Source organism: Solanum lycopersicum, chromosome 6 (genome assembly GCF_036512215.1).
Source record: "Solanum lycopersicum chromosome 6, SLM_r2.1".
Lineage (NCBI taxonomy): Eukaryota > Viridiplantae > Streptophyta > Magnoliopsida > Solanales > Solanaceae > Solanum > Solanum lycopersicum.
The window spans coordinates 35,430,835-35,448,173 of NC_090805.1; the positions used below are offsets into that span (position 1 = coordinate 35,430,835).

The 17,339-nt window shown below is 32.6% G+C and overlaps 1 protein-coding gene across 2 annotated transcripts; it reads right to left on the reverse strand.

The window, feature by feature from the left end:
• Positions 1-390: 390 nt before the first annotated feature.
• Positions 391-8,665, reverse strand: LOC101260235 (uncharacterized). 2 transcript variants are annotated; one of them, XR_741950.4, is made up of 11 exons: positions 8,292-8,665; positions 8,100-8,216; positions 5,122-5,190; positions 4,906-5,010; positions 3,842-3,896; positions 2,612-2,685; positions 2,108-2,191; positions 1,894-2,034; positions 1,744-1,809; positions 1,218-1,319; positions 391-915 (listed from the first exon to the last, which is right to left on the reverse strand). XR_741950.4 is itself a non-coding variant. In XM_004240831.5 (11 exons), the coding sequence occupies exons 1-11, from the start codon at positions 8,379-8,381 to the stop codon at positions 747-749; spliced, it is 1,080 nt and encodes a 359-aa protein (XP_004240879.1). In that variant the 5' UTR covers positions 8,382-8,665; the 3' UTR covers positions 391-746. The 2 variants fall into 2 exon arrangements, 1 of the variants encoding a protein (XP_004240879.1); XM_004240831.5 differs by having other exon boundaries at positions 1,218-1,327.
• Positions 8,666-17,339: the final 8,674 nt, after the last annotated feature.

Here is a 17,339-nt window from a genome sequence, read left to right on the forward strand (position 1 = left end):
CTTAAATTTCTTGTCAAGTCAAACTACATTGAGATAAAAGAGAGTATAAAAACGTATATATAAGAAAAAAATCAACCTTGAGACTATTCACACAAGAAAAATTGAACAAAGGGAACTTCTAAAAGAGTAAAAAATTAAAAGGGCAAGTGTAAAAAATAAAAACTTTCTGCCTCACAAATATTTCTCCAAGGAAAAACTTCAAACTTTAGTCTCTTTGCATTGAAAAAGAAATTCAAACTAATACTGAAAACTAAAAAGTTTACAAGTATCAAACTGCCAATGCCGAGACGCTAGAGTTTTTGTCATCAGAAAATCACAAATAGGAACATAACCCCGAAGCACAAGTCGAAAAATCAATAATGTCATTCAAAACTGAAATGTAGAAGAAGATAAGTTCAATCTTTTCATATATTATATATAATTGGCAAAAGTTACAATATTGCATGCACCTAAAAGCAACTATTTAGTTGCGACATGGATCATAATTCCACCACCAGTGCTGGTAGATATCAGTTTGAATAACGGCTTGATAACACGAACAAGCAGAAACCCCAAAAGAGAGAGAGAAAAGAAGACAAGAAAAGGACACCTGAGTTTCAGATTACCCCAAGGGAAATCATCTTCTGCCAGCTCTATTTATCTCAAGAATGAAAGAAGGCAAAGGACGGCAAGACCTACAGATTCTAACACTAAAAGGGCATTTACAAGTAGGAAAAGGAGGTGGTAGACTGTTGTACCAAACTGGTTCAGAAAATGGTGTCAATTGTGAGCTTCCTTCTGCGCGGTGCTTTTTCCGCTATTTGCTTCTCTAGGTCCATAAAGTTGGAGCCTTTATGTGCATATAATCTCCTGAGATTTATCACAGAAAGCTCACTGAAGCTACCTACAGCTAGGTCAGCTTGCCCTAAATCGTACCTGCAAGTTTCAAACTCCTAAATAAAAATTTGCAAGCAGAATCAGTGACACACTTTCTGCATTTGAAGAAAATTAAAATAGCAAGAAAATCCAGAACTTGTATCAATATATCAACACTTCACACAGATATTGAAGTAAGCACCTAGTCCTAAACCCACCCACCAACCTCTTTAGAGGGAGGAAGGGTCTGGGACTCCTTTTTGGCAGCAAAGACATTTCGTGTCCAAACATGATACAATAAGACAGTTCAAATCAAGAGCTTCAACAATAAGGGGTAAAACCAGAAAAACAGTGATACATACGCTGGGTGAGCACCAATAAGTGCCACAGCCATCATTGTACAGTTGTGAGCAGCAGTTATGCCCCTAGGATCGTCTTCAAATACCACACACTTTGATGGCTTCCTGTCCAGCTGCAGAATTTAGTTTTTGCAATAGGTAAGATCCAACAAAACCAATAGAGTTCAAAGTTATGTTTTTGTCCGCGCTTAAAAAGCATAGAGGAAAGTGTAGATAATGTATATAGTTAATCTATCATTTGAGTGGTGTAGCAGGTCAATATTGCTAGGATTTAGTATTCCATGCAGATGTAAGTATAAACAAAAAATTGGAACTGACACACCTTTTTAAAAGAGAAAATTAAGCATTTTGGTACACGCACCACATTTCTAGATATTATTCTCCCTCATATGCAAGTAAGAAATAAAATGTGCTAAAAGCAGCCCCCATCCCCAAAGAATCCAAATGAGACAGTTGTTTACTATGATTTAGTATTCTTGACGTGTTAGAAATGCACTAGTCCAACAGTCAAAATACACTTCAGCCTTACCTTCACAGCTGCAGAAAGAAATCTATGTGCTATAGACTCCATTCCGTCCTCCTCCGTCACAATTGCCTGCGTCAACAGCATGACGGTCATGCACCTGATAATAGCCAACCACATTGTAGATATTAACTCTAAGAGAATGTAATTAACTACCTGGAAGTACTTCATGAGTCCCATGCGCTCTAAGGCTTCAACCATATTTCTGCGATCAAAACTTGACACAACAGCGCAAGGGATACGAGCAGTTGATACAGCATCCAGCCATTCTTTTAACCCTTCAATTGGCTCTGAAATCTAAAAGGAGAACTGTAGTGATGTTTTTGAGTTCATGAATAACAAAAAATCTCATGTTGCAAAAATGCTTTACTTTGAGAAGCTTGTCCTGATAGAGATGGGAAAGTCTCGTCTTCAATCTATCTTGATCAGCTTCATTCTTCTCCCCTGCCAGCGCCTGTAATTGCATAAGATTTCTCAGATATAGACATTTTATTAAGACATTGATTACATAAGAAAGGATCTACAAAACTAGAAAATGATCTCCCAAGTAAGCGAGACCTTTTTATTTTTAATCAATGCTATTTTATCTCGGTGATTTTCTATAGAGAATTGTTGTAATTTACCTCCCAACGATTCCTAAAAGCAAACTCAAACCTGATAGTCCACTATTTCTCCAATCAACAGGACATGTACACTGACTCATACGCATATAGACGCAAATATCTCAGAGGGGATTTAACAATTATTTATCTAACAAAAGAGAGAAAGATTGATAGGCCACAGACTTGGACAAAAATTAAGGAAGGACACTTATCCACACTCATTGTTCAAATAAAATAGGTAGTCGTGACTTGTATGATCATTTAATCTTAACCTTATGCAGAATATGGTCAGCAGTTGCATAAAGTAACAGCCGCTGCACACTATCATCTTCAGGAAGCTCTAATCCTGCACAAACCAAACTATAAATAACTTAAGGGGTCGTTTGGTGTGAGGGATAAAAATAAATAGTCCAGCGATAAGAAGATAGTCCAGGGATAAGATTTTGGTGTCTTGTTTGGTTGCCATGTTTGGGATAACTTATCCCACCATTTATACCATTGTGATGACTGATGAGATAAGTTATCCCATATACATGGTGGGATAAGTTATCCCAAGATAGCTAATCCTGGGATAGTTTATCCTTGGTAACTTGTTCCCAACCAAAAGAACCCTACTTAACAAAATAAAAGCATCAGTAATGAACATTTACAAACTGAGGAAAGTAGTCATCAAAACTAAAAGCATCAGTATTGAGCATCTACAAACTGGAAAGTAGTCATTGTTTTATAGGTTAGAAGATCAGTCTTTAGCTAGTTCTTATCTCTCATAAACTGCAAAGATTAGTTTTACATCACAACTTCCCAATTATTTAAAATTGCAAACCTACGGGTCTTTGAGATTGTGCTGCTTGTATGATTGCAGACCATAAGTTTCTAACAAGGGTTCATTTTCCACGGGATGAACATCGAGACAGCTCATCATCGAATACTCATCAATTATCTTTTGGGGGAGAATGAGGTAGATTAATCACTCTTTATTTCTAGATCCCAGAGTCCCTTCCCCTAAGATTGAGAATTCCATTCAGTTAAAGCCAATTATCACCCTGATCTCTGATATATGTATATTTGGATTGATAGAGCCAGATTAATGATTCTCACTAAAAGTTGAAAAATATTACAGTTACCACTCTCACTGTCTCAAATATATATGGAGATACTAAAAAATACCAATAAGATCCAAGATTATGTACAGATGACATGTCCCTGGCACTCCAGTTGTTTCAATTATATATGAAGAGCAAATAATTTTACTGTATGACCAATAGGAAACAAATGTATGATTCTGAAAATGCTGCCGCACCCCTGTGGGATCCTCCAAAATGTACTACTTTGGGAGGATCCAACATGCACCCATCGACATTTTAGAAGAGTCCGAGCAACATAGGTAATTCAATCCCTCAGATTGGCTAATGCTGTACAGCTGAAATAATATTGATATTTGCATGCAGCTCAAGTGAAGAAGTTCAATTACTCAGAGCCACAAAAATCGGCAAGTCACTCACCTTCTTCAGAGGCAAGTTGATTCCAGGCATCCAACATCAGAGCTCGAGAATCTGCCTGAGATGTATGATGTGGAAGTGCATTATCAACAAAGAATTGAGTGTTTGACTTCCACTCAAGTAGAAGAAAGAACTCAGCAACACAATTGCTGCCAGCTTCATTATGGAAACATTAATATCTACCACATCTTTGGTCTACAATTATCTTCAGCAACATGTTTAAAGGAAATCAATCATTAATCTTATCTCCCCCCCACCCCACCACCCCCAAAAAAAAATATATCAATATACAGATATGTGATTTAAGATATACATTGCACGTATCCATATAATTCTCTTTTCTCTTCTATGAAGATCTTCTTTCTTAACATGAACCCCAAGTTTTTGTTGCCTTTTGTCTAAGTTCCAATCCATGCACCTAATACGAAACAAGCCACCTCTCCTCTTTAGTAGTCATATAATGAAGCTTCAACTTGTTTGAAACTGGACGTTTTTGTTGTTGCTATCTTAAAGCATCAATTCCTAGGGTGAGTGATGAAACGCCATAATTTGGGGATCTTGTACTTCTATTACGGTTTATTCCAATTCATGTTGTATTTAGACGAAAGTTCCTTGACATATATATGCGCGCGCACACACACACACAGAGACACACACACTTGGGAAGAGAGACACAGAGTGAAGTTCCTTAATCTGTCTTTGACACCTTATTTATTTAAGAAAGGTATCCCATATAAGACCAAATTGGAGAGCAAGAAAAAAGATGCACAAATGAAGGCTTTGAGTTTGTAAGGCAAGGTCATCAAAGATTCAGACGTTAGACCTGAATGTAACAAAACCAGCACCCTTCAAGAATTCCTCATTAGCATGCAATTATATACGGGAACAAGATGCACAAACACAGGGCAAACCAACTACAAAAGATTACTTCCTTTTATATGGACATAACAAACTGCCAGCCAAGCTTCAGAGACCATGTTCATTTATACAGTTGAACACAGATCAAGTAACAGTTCACAAATCAGGAAAACCTCTCTTAGAATTAGACCAGATCATTGAGGTCTTACCACCACATTATCCCAAGAGAAAATCAGGCCATAAGCTTCATCAGGCTTCATCGCATAACGGATTCTTCGCAGGAAACCCTCTTGCAGTCTATCATTTAAAAAATCCTAAATGAAAAAAAAAAAAAAAACTCCTTGAGTACAGATATGTTGCCCTGTAGAAACAAAAGGTGCAAAGATTCATAAACCCTGTTACAAAATCTAAACTTCTGGTCTTACCACATCAACTTTGAGCAGTCCATTGGGTCTAAATGTCTCGAAACCTTCTCCGTATTCAGCACCAATTGCCTACAAAATCCAATAAACACAAACAAATATGCTGTCAGTCCCTTTTTTAGCAACAAAAATCACTATCTGGAACTCAGAAGTGTTCTTCAAACATTTTTCTAAAATTTTTAAACTATAAATACAATAAGTTAGTGTTTTTATGGTACAATGGAATAGCAGGGCCTAGAGCGGAACTTTGGTTGAAACAGGGCACTACTCCATCCCCCTAAAATCACTCAGAACTTTTTCTCACCATTCTCGGAATTAGAAGTGCTCCAAGTTGTAAAGCAATGTGATGGTGACAAAGCACCCGGACCTAATGGCTTCACTGTTGATGGTAAGATTCGTCAAAGACTGTTGGGGCATTCTCAAGGAGTCTTAATGCATACCATTCAGAACAATCATCAAAAGGGAGTTTTTGAGAAGTCATTAAATGCCACTTTCATAGCACTTATAGCAAAGAAGGTAGTAGCAGGAGAGCTGACGAATCTCAGGCAAATTAATCGGATAGGAGGAGTCTACAAGATCATCTCCAAACTTATCACTGAAAGGTTAAAAACTATCATGGGAAAGCAAGTAGATGAACATCAAATGGCTTTTCTGAAGGGTAGACAAATTATGGATGCAATTCTGCTAGCCAATGAGTTGGTGGATTCTATGGTCGGACAGAAGACTCCAGAAATTTGTGCACTTATGATAATGTTAACTAGTCCTAGTCCTACCTCCTCAAAGTTCCAAAGGGCGAAGGATATAGATTTTGGTACCAAATGGATTAACTGGATCAATTATTATACATCCCCTGTGAAGTTCTCCCTCATCATAAATGGTAGCAATGAAGGTTTTTTCCAGTCACAAAGGAGCTCCAGACAGGAAGATCCCATGTCTCATTTCCTTTTCATTTTAGCCATGGAGGGTTTAACCCACATGATCAGAATGGCAAAGAGGAATGGGTGGATTGAGGGTTTTTATGCTTCACCTAACAGGTCTACTGCTATGGAAGTTACTCACCTATCATATGTTAATGACTCACTAGTTTTTTGTGATGCAAATGTATCTCAGATGAGACACCTTAGAGACACCCTAACTATTTTTTAAGGCATTTCCAGAATGCATGTTAATTGGCATAAGATTTTTATCCACCCTCTCAATCAGGTAGACAACTTGCAAATTACTAGCGGATACTCTTGGATGCCAGATTGATCCTCTTCCAATGAAATATCTTGGTTTACCTTTGGGAGCCAAAACAAAGAGCATGTGGTATGAAATGAAGTCTTGGAGAGAAGTGGCATAAAACTATCTAGGTGGAAGAAACAATATCAATCGTTAGGAGGCAGGTTGACACCCATCGAATCAGTAATGGACGCCAACCCTATTTATATGATGAGCTTGCTCACAAATCCCAAGAGTATAAAGAAGATGAACAAGTTAAGGAAATCCTTCTTGTGGCAAGGAAGTAAGGAGAAAAGAGGGTACAACTAATTAAATGGGATACCCTCACACTCAGAAGGAATCAAGGCGGTTAGGGATAAAAAATCCTTAGCATCCAAAATGAGTCCCGACTACAAAAGTGGTCAAGTGGCTCTGGAGATTTCGCACAGATGACATAGCTCTATGGAGAAGATTTATTCCTGAGAAATATGGTTTGCTAAGCCAATGGTCTACTAAGGAGGTTTGGGGTACTTTTGGTTGTCCTGTTTGGGGTAAGAATAGATTTCTGGAATGAACTCTGGATAGAGGAAAACAATCTGAGAACTCTGTTTCCTCAGTTATATGTCCTATCTTCACAAAGAAATGCTTCAGTGTCACAAGTTTGGACTCCCCAAGGATAAATTTGGTTTTCAAGAGAGCTACAAATGACTGGGAAGTATCATAGATTGCAAGAATCCTTCAATTGTTGACTCTGTCTCCTAGGAGCCGACAAACCTGTCTAGATGCTCCACAACAAAGGAATTTTTACAGTTAAATCTTGCTACTGAAAGAAGAAGAATAGTCAGTCCACTACAGGCTTCTGGCTTGGAAGAAATCTGGAAGGTCACAAACCCCCCAAAGTCCCTTGTTTTGTATGGTTGCCAATTAGGACATCATGTCTAACCCATGAAGTGCTTCAAGAAAAAGGAATACAGATCTGTTCAAGATGTTTTATGTGTGATCAAGATGCAGAGAGCAACTATCCTGTCATTCATGTGTTCCTGCACTGCAAAACAGCCACAAAGCTATGGGACATGTTCTCCAATATTCTTGGGGTCAGTTGGGTGATGCCGAAGTTCACTGTGTAGTTGCTTAACAGTTGGAAAGGAATTGGTAATAGATGGTCAAAGGAAAATTGGTAGATGATGATTCATGCATGCATCTGATGGACACTACGGAAGGAAAGGTATCAACATTCAGAAGATAACTCTACTATGTTTTTGGTGTAAACAAGAGTTGGGATATAGTAGCACTAAATGACTTCATAGGTAACTTGTAAAGTTCTTCTATTTTTGCGGTCCTCTTGGAGGAATTCCCATACTTTTGGTAGGTGAAGATTCTTGCTCATCATTTCTAGTATGATGAGTTTATTGAATACAAAGTTACCCATGCCTCAAAAAAAAAAAAAAAAAACTTGATATTTATTAAACTTATGATAGCGCCTAGGCCAATATCAAGTATTCAGTGGGCAACATGTCACATCCAATGAGGTTAGGTACCAAGTAGCGAGGCTAAAGCACACGGTTAACAATAAGTCATATAAATAGGACTCAATTTGAGGCCTCCCAGTTGTTACTCATATGTCTCAACCATTCAACAATAAACAAACTTCCAAAAAAAATATGTAAATTTTAGTTTAAAATTGATCATTTTAGCTGAAGTTCTGCTTCATAAATATGGATAGAGAAATGGATGCAACAGATAGAAAATATAGGTGCTGAAAAGTTCACTAAAATACTTACCTCTTCCATAAAAATCTTGTTAGGTGTAGCTGTAAAATGTTCAAAGTCACCATTATCGCCGGTCCCCAAGGCCTTTGCAATCACCAAGCGTGGATGAGAGTTGGAAGGCTTCGATTTCTGGTAAGAATATTGAAATAAATAAAGAAATAAAAACGAAAACTGTGAATGAAAATTTAAATTGAATGAACAAACCGTGAATTGGAACTTTTTGTAGAATTGAGGAGGGAAAGAGATGGATTGTAAAGGGAGGTGAGCCTGAGAGCAACTGCGAGTGGCCTCCATTTTTATCTTTAATTAATTTGAGAGAAGCTCTTCCTAATTATAACGAAGATGGTTGTTGCTCCGTGGTTCAACATTGGGCCTACTCCTTTCACTTATCCATTAGCATTTTATTTTTATTTATATTTCAACCTAAAAGGAAAAACTATAATTACTGTAATTTATTTATTTTTATATTATATGGATATAACTATACAATAAATAGCAAATTTGATTTTATGTAAATAATTATTAAATACTAAATAAGAAAGTTATAATTACAAACATAATTCATTATGTCTATGCACATTTTATGTGATCAGCTTCTCATGTTTTTATATAAAAAAAAACTAGTACATGAAGATCATGAGAAGAAGATTGAGGTTTGATTGTCAATATGCATACAGTAGAATACTTATATACACGGATATTTTATCATAATATCAACATAAGTTGAAATGTTGATTTGTCAATGTAAGTATGTCTGGATAAATAAGTAGTTTATCCAATTTAAAGATTGATTAGGCAATATAATTATAATTGAATACAGTAAAATTATATATTTTTATAAATAAATACTTTTAACACCAAGCCTCAAGTATTACAGAAATCTGCTCAAAAAAATTGGTGTTTGTTGATTTAACAATTTTTATAGTCAAATACTTACACACTTTGATATCTATACATTCTATTATTTTTCATTTTTCTTGTTTCCAACTTTTATATAAAAACAATGTAATCATTTTTCAAATTGTTGTGTTCATATCTTAATTGTCATACTTTACCGTGTTTGATATATTAATACATGAAATTGTTATAAATATTTGTATTCTTAATTTATTAATACTTAAAGTTTTATTAATAAAGATATCAATTTGAATTCAAGGTATTTGTATGCTAACAGTACACAATTAATATATTTTTTTATTATAGTTCATTGTAATTAAAATTATATTAGTGTATAAATAACAAATAAAAATACAAAAAATAAAAAAATATAACTAGAAAAAGATATAAATTGTAGTGATTTTTTTAAAATAACATGTTTATATTTATTAAATTTTAATAACCCTATAAATATAGTAATTTTGTTAAGTTGCTCCAAAAAAAATGGTTGGCCAGCCCCTTTTTAAATCAATTATCGAAGTGTAATTGCCCATTAAAATGTAGGAAACATTTTGTTTAACAAATTTAAAAAGAAAATCATTATTATATACTCCTTTAATGAGGGAAAATTATTTTTATCATTTGTTGTTTCTTAATTTCAATGTTAAATTGATAATAGATAATTAGGGGTGTATAAAATTGAACCAAAAATCAATTTAATTCGCAAATCAAGTCAATTCGAAAAAAATCTGAATTAGTGGTTTGGTTTGACTTGATTTGGTATTCGGAAAAAAATCCGATTATATTTGGGTTGCGTTGGTTTGGTTTTAACTAAAAAAAATAATCTCAAACCAAACCAACCCGACATTATATATGTTATTTTAAAAATTATTTTATACATAAAAATATTTACTTTGATATAATTTTTAAATATCTTTTATACTATTTCATAGTTTTATCTTATAATATAGGGATAATGCCCAAGTACCCCCTCAACCTATGCCCGAAATCTCAGAGACACACTTATACTATACTAAGGTCCTATTACACCCCTGAACTTATTTTATTAATAATTTTTTACCCCTTTTTAGCCTACGTGGCACTATCTTGTGGGCCCAACGATGTTTGACTTTTTTTTTCAAACTAGTGCCACGTAAGCTAAAAAGGGGTAGAAAATTACTTATAAAATAAGTTCAGGGGGGTAATAGGACCTTAGTATAGTATAAGTGTGTCTTTGGGATTTCGGGCATAGGTTGAGGGGGTGCTTGTGCATTTTCCCTATAATATATTATTTCAAGTTTAAAACTTAGAATTCGAAATGGTCCAATAAAATTTATAGTTCATATATGTTGATAATTATAATAAAGCTTTAATCAAAATCAAATTAATACTAGTGCAAAAAAGAAAATCAATTCAACATTAAGAATGACAATAATATTAAATATTTGTTCTTTAGTTTTACATTACTTTAGATGATTAAAATAGATAATCTAATTTTGATTCTCCTTAAATATTTAGTAATGTAACTAATACTTATTAAATTTATTTTAACATGATAATTGATACTTTTAAATTATAATTATTTTCATTATGACTTTACAATATTTATTTTATATGATGAAAACCCCGAAACAACTCAATCATGTACACCCCTATGGATAACTTTTGTTGGATAGAAAGAATTGGTATATGCTATACTTTTGAATAATATTATTCATGAAAAACATTTTTTCTAACAAAATTCATCTAAATAGAAGCAAACAATGAAAGAAAAGCTTAAGGCCAAAAAATGTCCCAAATCTGATTGAGACAAAATGGAAAAAGTCAACAAAATCATGTAGTGTTATTTACTCTCTCATTTTCTCCGTGTTAAAGCTTTTGGAGTCCAATGAAAAAGTTCACATGAAATACCAATCCATCCAGAGAAAAGTTTACTTTGATGTTTAAGTATTTCTTTCATCTAAAATTTTGATTAGATCAAATTAAATTGGAAAATAAAGTTACAAGGATGGTGGTGATGATAAAGGTACTAAACATGTGTAGATTATTATCAAAATAATTATACATTATTCTAACTTTAAAGTTACGTAATAACATATCTTTTTTTGTTAGATAGCAAGACAATTAATGAGTTTGTGTTTCAAATATTCGTTCATTTTAAATTACATTCACAATAATTATTAAAGTTAAACTACACCTCTTTATTGAGCTCTTTGACTCGAAAATATGTCATGACTAAAATTTAAAAAAATTCATAAGATTGATCTAAATTATTATTGAGCATTTCATATTGATTATTCATTTGATTTATATATATATATATATATATATATATATATATATAATTTAGGTAATAATATATTAAAATGAAAAATGAAAAATAAAAAATAAAAAAAAGTTATAAATTTAATTTTGTTATGAAACTATATGAAATTAGAAGACGAATAAAGTAGGAGAAGAGAAAAGATTTCTTATTCGTCTTGAAGTATATTCGGGATTCAATAGAATTAATTCAATATTTTAATAAAATAAAATAAAATTGTTTTTTTAAAATGAAAAGTTACAGTTTTTTTTGCCAATTAAAATTGTTAGTTTTTTTAAAAATAAAAATGTTACCATTCTCTTTTCAAACAAGTGTTGATAATAGTAATAATAGCAATAATCTATATAATAATAATAATAATAATAATAATCTATATATTCTAAAAAAAAGAGAGAAAAAACTTACACCAAAAAATAACAAACGAGTTCCAAATTTTTAATAATAATAAATTAAAAAAAAAGGGGCAATTTTCACATATAGCAAATAAAAAATTCATATTTGTATGTTATAACAAACTTTGCATAATTGCGCTCCATAGCAAATATAGAAACTGTATAATGCGCTATACATATACAGTTGAAGCAAATTATATAAAACGAAGTGTATAAAACAAAAAAAAGGAAAGACACTTGAGCAGAGAACTGTATAAAAACGAAGTGTATAAAACGAATTGTATTATTATAAGTGTATTGAACAATTACATACAATTTGAATTTGTATAAAATGAGAAAGAGAGAAAGACAAAAGAGACTTAACAAGGAATATATAATTGAACTGAATTGTATAAAACGAAAAAGAGAGAAATTAGATACAATTTCAAAATTGTATAAAACGAGAAAGAGAGAAAGGCAAAAGAAACTGGGCAGGGGAGTATTTTTATTGTATAATTATAAGTGTATAGGACAAAAATATATGTATTTGCATATATATATATAATTTTCTCACGCTTTATACAAACAGAAACGCAATTATACATTTCGCTTCTATTTGTATAAGTGAGAAAGGCGAGGGTGGCGAGCGAGATTTGGGATAGTGGCAAGCGAGATCTGAAAGAGGGGAGAGAGGGGAACAAAAATATATGTATTTATACAATTTTCTCTGCTTTATACAATTAGAAACAATTTTTATACACTTGTGTTTGTATAAAAAGTGAGGAAGCGAGCGAGAAATTGGAGGAGAGTGGCGAGCGAGATATTTGGGAGAGAGGCGCCTGACAATTTTTTGCAAACATTTGTTATGGAGCACAATTAAATTTATTAATTTGCTATTATATACAATTTTACCTTAAAAAAATCCAACATTCGTTACTCTAGATTTTAAATAAGCAAATATAAATTATTAGTCAATACCACAACAATTAAAAATTTTAATTAAATAAATACATATTATAATACAAAATACATTTTTACAGATAATTACTAATGAGTAGTTTTATAACTCCTCAATAACTATCCATTAATTAAGGAAATTTAACTACATTATGACTTCATCTTTAAATTCACGCTTTATTTATGCACATCTTTCATTGATAAATTTACAAATTTACATATTACATTGTTCACTGATATTCTACAATATACATAACACTGTATAGGATGTAAATAGGTTGGTTCGGTTTAATCTTTTATTTAAAAAAATCTAAATCAATTATATTGATTTATCAAATTTAAAAATTAAATCAAACTATATAAAGTCGATTTTTTCGGTTTCGATTTAAGTCGGTTCTCTCGGATTTTTTGGTTTTTTAATTTTTTCAGTTTTTTACAACTATACCGCATTTAAAAAAACGATAATTTCACTTACGTGTGTGATAAACTAAACTTAAAATATATTAAGTGAATAGAAATTTTTGAAAAGACTATCAAATTCACATAAGTACAAAATATATTTTTTGAAATATCAATGTTCATTATGCTAAACTAATAAGATTAAATGCTAGATGCAAACTGAATACAAAAAATATTTACAAAATAAATTGTTAATTTCAAATTTGAAAAACTATAACAATATAATTATAACTTCATATCTTAACACAAAATAAATATTTACAATTTTTACAAGTCCCAATTTGAAATAAAATAGATAAACATTGAAAACTATAAACTAACTTAAAATATACTAACAAAGTAGATTATAAATAATATTTTTTAGCTATAAATAAAATAAAATTTTATATATATATGTAACGACCTGTTTAGTCGTTTTGAGCAGCAGATTTTATTTCTGGAAAAACTGGCGGAGACGATGGAACCCACGACGGACCGTCATGGGCACGACGGACCGTCGAGGGGGTCTCGTTCCAAAACACTTAGAATTCTGAAATTTGGGTACTGAAATCGACTCTCTGAACTTCGTAACGGAATGGCAGGACGAACCGTCACAGGCGTGACGGACCGTCACAGACTCTTCAGAGAATTGAGTCTCTGAACTCTGTGACGGAGCAGCAGGACGGACCGTCGCAGGCACGACGGCCCGTCACAGGCTGCTTAATCCCAGACTGGGTCGGATTTCTTTAAATGTTTTAAGGGACGTTTTGGACTATTCCTGCTTATAATTATAAAGTTGGTGGTTGAATATTAATAATCCAATTTCTTGAAGGTTAAAGGAGATAACCTTAAATTAATTAGTGGGTTATTTTGTCATCTTTTATACTTAATTATATGTTAATTAGGGTAAAAGAAAGAGGGTTTGAATAAGAAAAAGAAAAGAACAGAAAGAGAGGGAGAATCGATCAAGAGAGAGAGGAACGAAGAGGATAACAAAGCTTTGGGGAAATTGCTTGCTTGATCACGAATCTTCGGTGGAGGTAGGTTATGGTTTTTTATACTATTCATAGTAAACTCTTAATAGCGAATGATATGTATGGGTAGTATTGTAAACCCTTCTATATGCTTAATTGTATGCTTGCATGAATGTGATTATGTAATTGTGATAAAATAAGCATGATAAAGCTATTGAATCCTAAATCTTGAGAAACCCTAATCTACTTTGTTAATGATGATGCCTTAGTGTAAAAGAAGGCTTGATGAACGAAAGTAGTGAGATTAGGGGATCGGGTGCCACGTTCCGGTACCAGGATAGTATATGAGGATCGGAGTGTCACGTTCCGACACCAGGATAGTATATGGATCGGGTGCCACGTTCCGGTACCAGGATAGTATATGAGGATCGGAGTGTCACGTTCCGACAACAGGATAGTATATGAATCGGGTGCCACGTTCCGGTACCAGGATAGAATATGGATCAGGTGTCACGTTCCGACACCAGGGTAGAATGAGGATCAGAGTGTCACGTTCCGACACCAGGATAGTATATGAGGAGCGGAGTGTCACGTACCGACACGAGAGGAATAAAGATAATGAATCTTAAAAGATGTTAATATACTCAATCTAATGAACCTAATTCCCAAATGAGTATGATGAGGAGGCGTGAGTCCTCATTGATGTGCTTGGTGTTGTAACCAAGGGTTATGGTAATTGTAAATGCTGCATGCTAAGGATATTAGTTGATTTTATGATGTTATCTGATATATACTGTTTTCTATTTTGAGTTGGCCGATGATACCTACTCAGTACTTGTGTTTGTACTGACCCCTACTTGTATTTGTTTTCTTTGTAAATTGTGGAGTGCAGCAAACGTACCGTCGTCTTCAACTCAACCGCAACTCTAGCCAGTCTTCATTACTCCGGATATCAGGTGAGCTAATGCTTCTAGCTTGGACTGGATCCTCCTCTTCATGTCTTGATGCCTTAAAGTTCCGGCATGGACTAGCTGTTTATGTATTTTAGCTTCTTAGATACTCTTAGATTTAGTAATTTGAAGTAGATGTTCTTGTGATGATGACTTCCAGATTTTGGGGATAATAATAGTTGTTGAGTTTTTAGAAGTTATTGAATTGGTTTTTATTAATGAGTTTAAGTCTTCCGCATTACTTTCTGTTGATATTATATTGAAATGTTAAAGTTTAGATTGGTTGGTTCGCTCACATAAAAGGGTAAGTGTGGGTGCCAGTCGCGGCCCGATTTGGGTCGTGACAATATAATATTTACAAAATTTTACAAGCCCAAATTTGAAATAAGATAGATAAAATTAAAAATTATAAACTAACTAAAAATATAACAAAGTAGATTATATGTAAATAATATTTTTTATCTGTAAATAAATAAATTATGTATATATATGTGTCGGTTTGATTTGAGTTGGGTTTGATTCTTTTTTTTCTAATACCAAACTAAACCAAGAGTGGTCGGGTTTTTTTTAATCGCCAAACCAATCAAACTAAATCACAAGTCGAATTTTTTTCTAGATTTGATTTGGTTTGTCGATTCGGTTTGACTTAATGATTCGTCCTGTAAAATCATCTCCAAAGAGTAAGGTATTTCTAATTTGAATTTTTCAGGAACTATCCACAATCAAATAACACAAACTTTCAAGTTTCATTGCATTGATTTGGATATAATTTCTGATACGGATAAGGGCCTAAAATACCCTCAAAGTATTGAAAATTGTACAAAATTATCCTTCATCCGCCTATTGGCTCCAAAATGCCCTTCCCACCCACTTATTGGGTCCAAAATACCTTTTTTCATCCACCTTTTGGTTCAAAATTGACCACTTATTTAACGGTTTTATATTTAAACTATTTAAATATTTTTTAAAATACGTGGCACTCAACTATTTGTTATAATTTAACTTATTAGTGTAATTTATAAATCAATCCACTACCCACCCATTACTAATTAAATCCCTCTAAATTAATGGACCCGTCACATTATTAATGCAAGCTACTGCCAATTGAGTTTATTTAAAAAATATAGAAGTAATTATCATACATCCAAGTGGCTACATAAAAATCACCGATAAACTTAAAAGTCTGACTATGTTCATCTTAATTATTCTCACGTCTCAATTATGTGATGTTACTTCATAGGTAACTTTTTTTCAAAATAATATATTAATGGTTTTAAAATAAATCATAAATATTTATAAAATTATATTTAAAAAAAGTGCATGAATTAATTCGGGATGTATTATTTCTTTACCTTTAATCATAAATTTCTAATTCAATTTTGATAGAAAGTGTCCTCCTAAATAAGCGGCTCAACCTAAATTTAATTGGGGCTTCAATTCGGACTCGAATAATTTTGAATGTCATTTTCAGTAATATATAATTTCATCGTGTTTTAGTAGTGTTTATGACGATTTTGATATTATAATTGAATTATTAATTGAGTGATGTTTAGTTAGTAATGAGTGGGTAGTGGATTGGTTTTTAAATTATATTAATAAATTAAAATTATAATTAATAGTTGAACGCCCAATATTTAAAAAAATATTTAAAGTCAATTTTGAACCCAAAGGTGGATGACAAGAGTATTTTGGAGCCAATAGGTGGGTGGGAAGGACATTTTGGAGCCAATAAGTGGATGAAGAATAATTTTGTACCATTTTCAATACTTTAAAGATATTTTAGGCCTTATCCGTATCAGAAATTATATCCAAATCAATGTAATGAAACTTGAAAGTTCGTGTTATTTGATTGTGGATAGTTCTTGAAAAATTTAAATTAGAAATACCTTACTCTTTGGAGATGATTTTACAGGACGAAAAGGTAATACTCATATAGTTTTTATATGCATAAATAAAAATTATCATAAAACAATTTTTTAATTTTATTACAAGGCGATCGTACACATGCTCCACTTGAAAAGTTCGTAATTAAACATTTTAGAGAAACACTATATAAACTTTGTGTTTACCAGATGAATTACTGTGTAATTACTCTAAATAATTGACATTCTATTTATACAGTAAATATACATTGCCAACAACATTGGGGTGAACTTGCGGATCAAATACAAGCACATTTGACATAAATTGTATATTTGGTGTTTATATATATACTATAATTCAATATGTGTTTTTGCAAAAACTGTAAAAGATTTGCATATATATAATAGGAGAGGTGAAAGTAATATAGAACAAAAAGATTCATAGTTATTTTGATATGAAAAAACAAGCAAAGTAATATTCATTTGTTAAATGTGTAGAGT

Bases quoted from the DNA above. Each gene is read 5' to 3' on its own strand.
- LOC101260235 (XM_004240831.5), bottom strand. From the start codon at position 8,381: ATGGAGGCCACTCGCAGTTGCTCTCAGGCTCACCTCCCTTTACAATCC. The intron at 5,191-8,099 runs GTAAGTATTTTA...TGGATTTTGTAG, and splicing joins ACAAGATTTTTATGGAAGAG to GCAATTGGTGCTGAATACGG. The intron at 2,192-2,611 runs GTTAAGATTAAA...ATGCAATTACAG, and splicing joins CTGACCATATTCTGCATAAG to GCGCTGGCAGGGGAGAAGAA.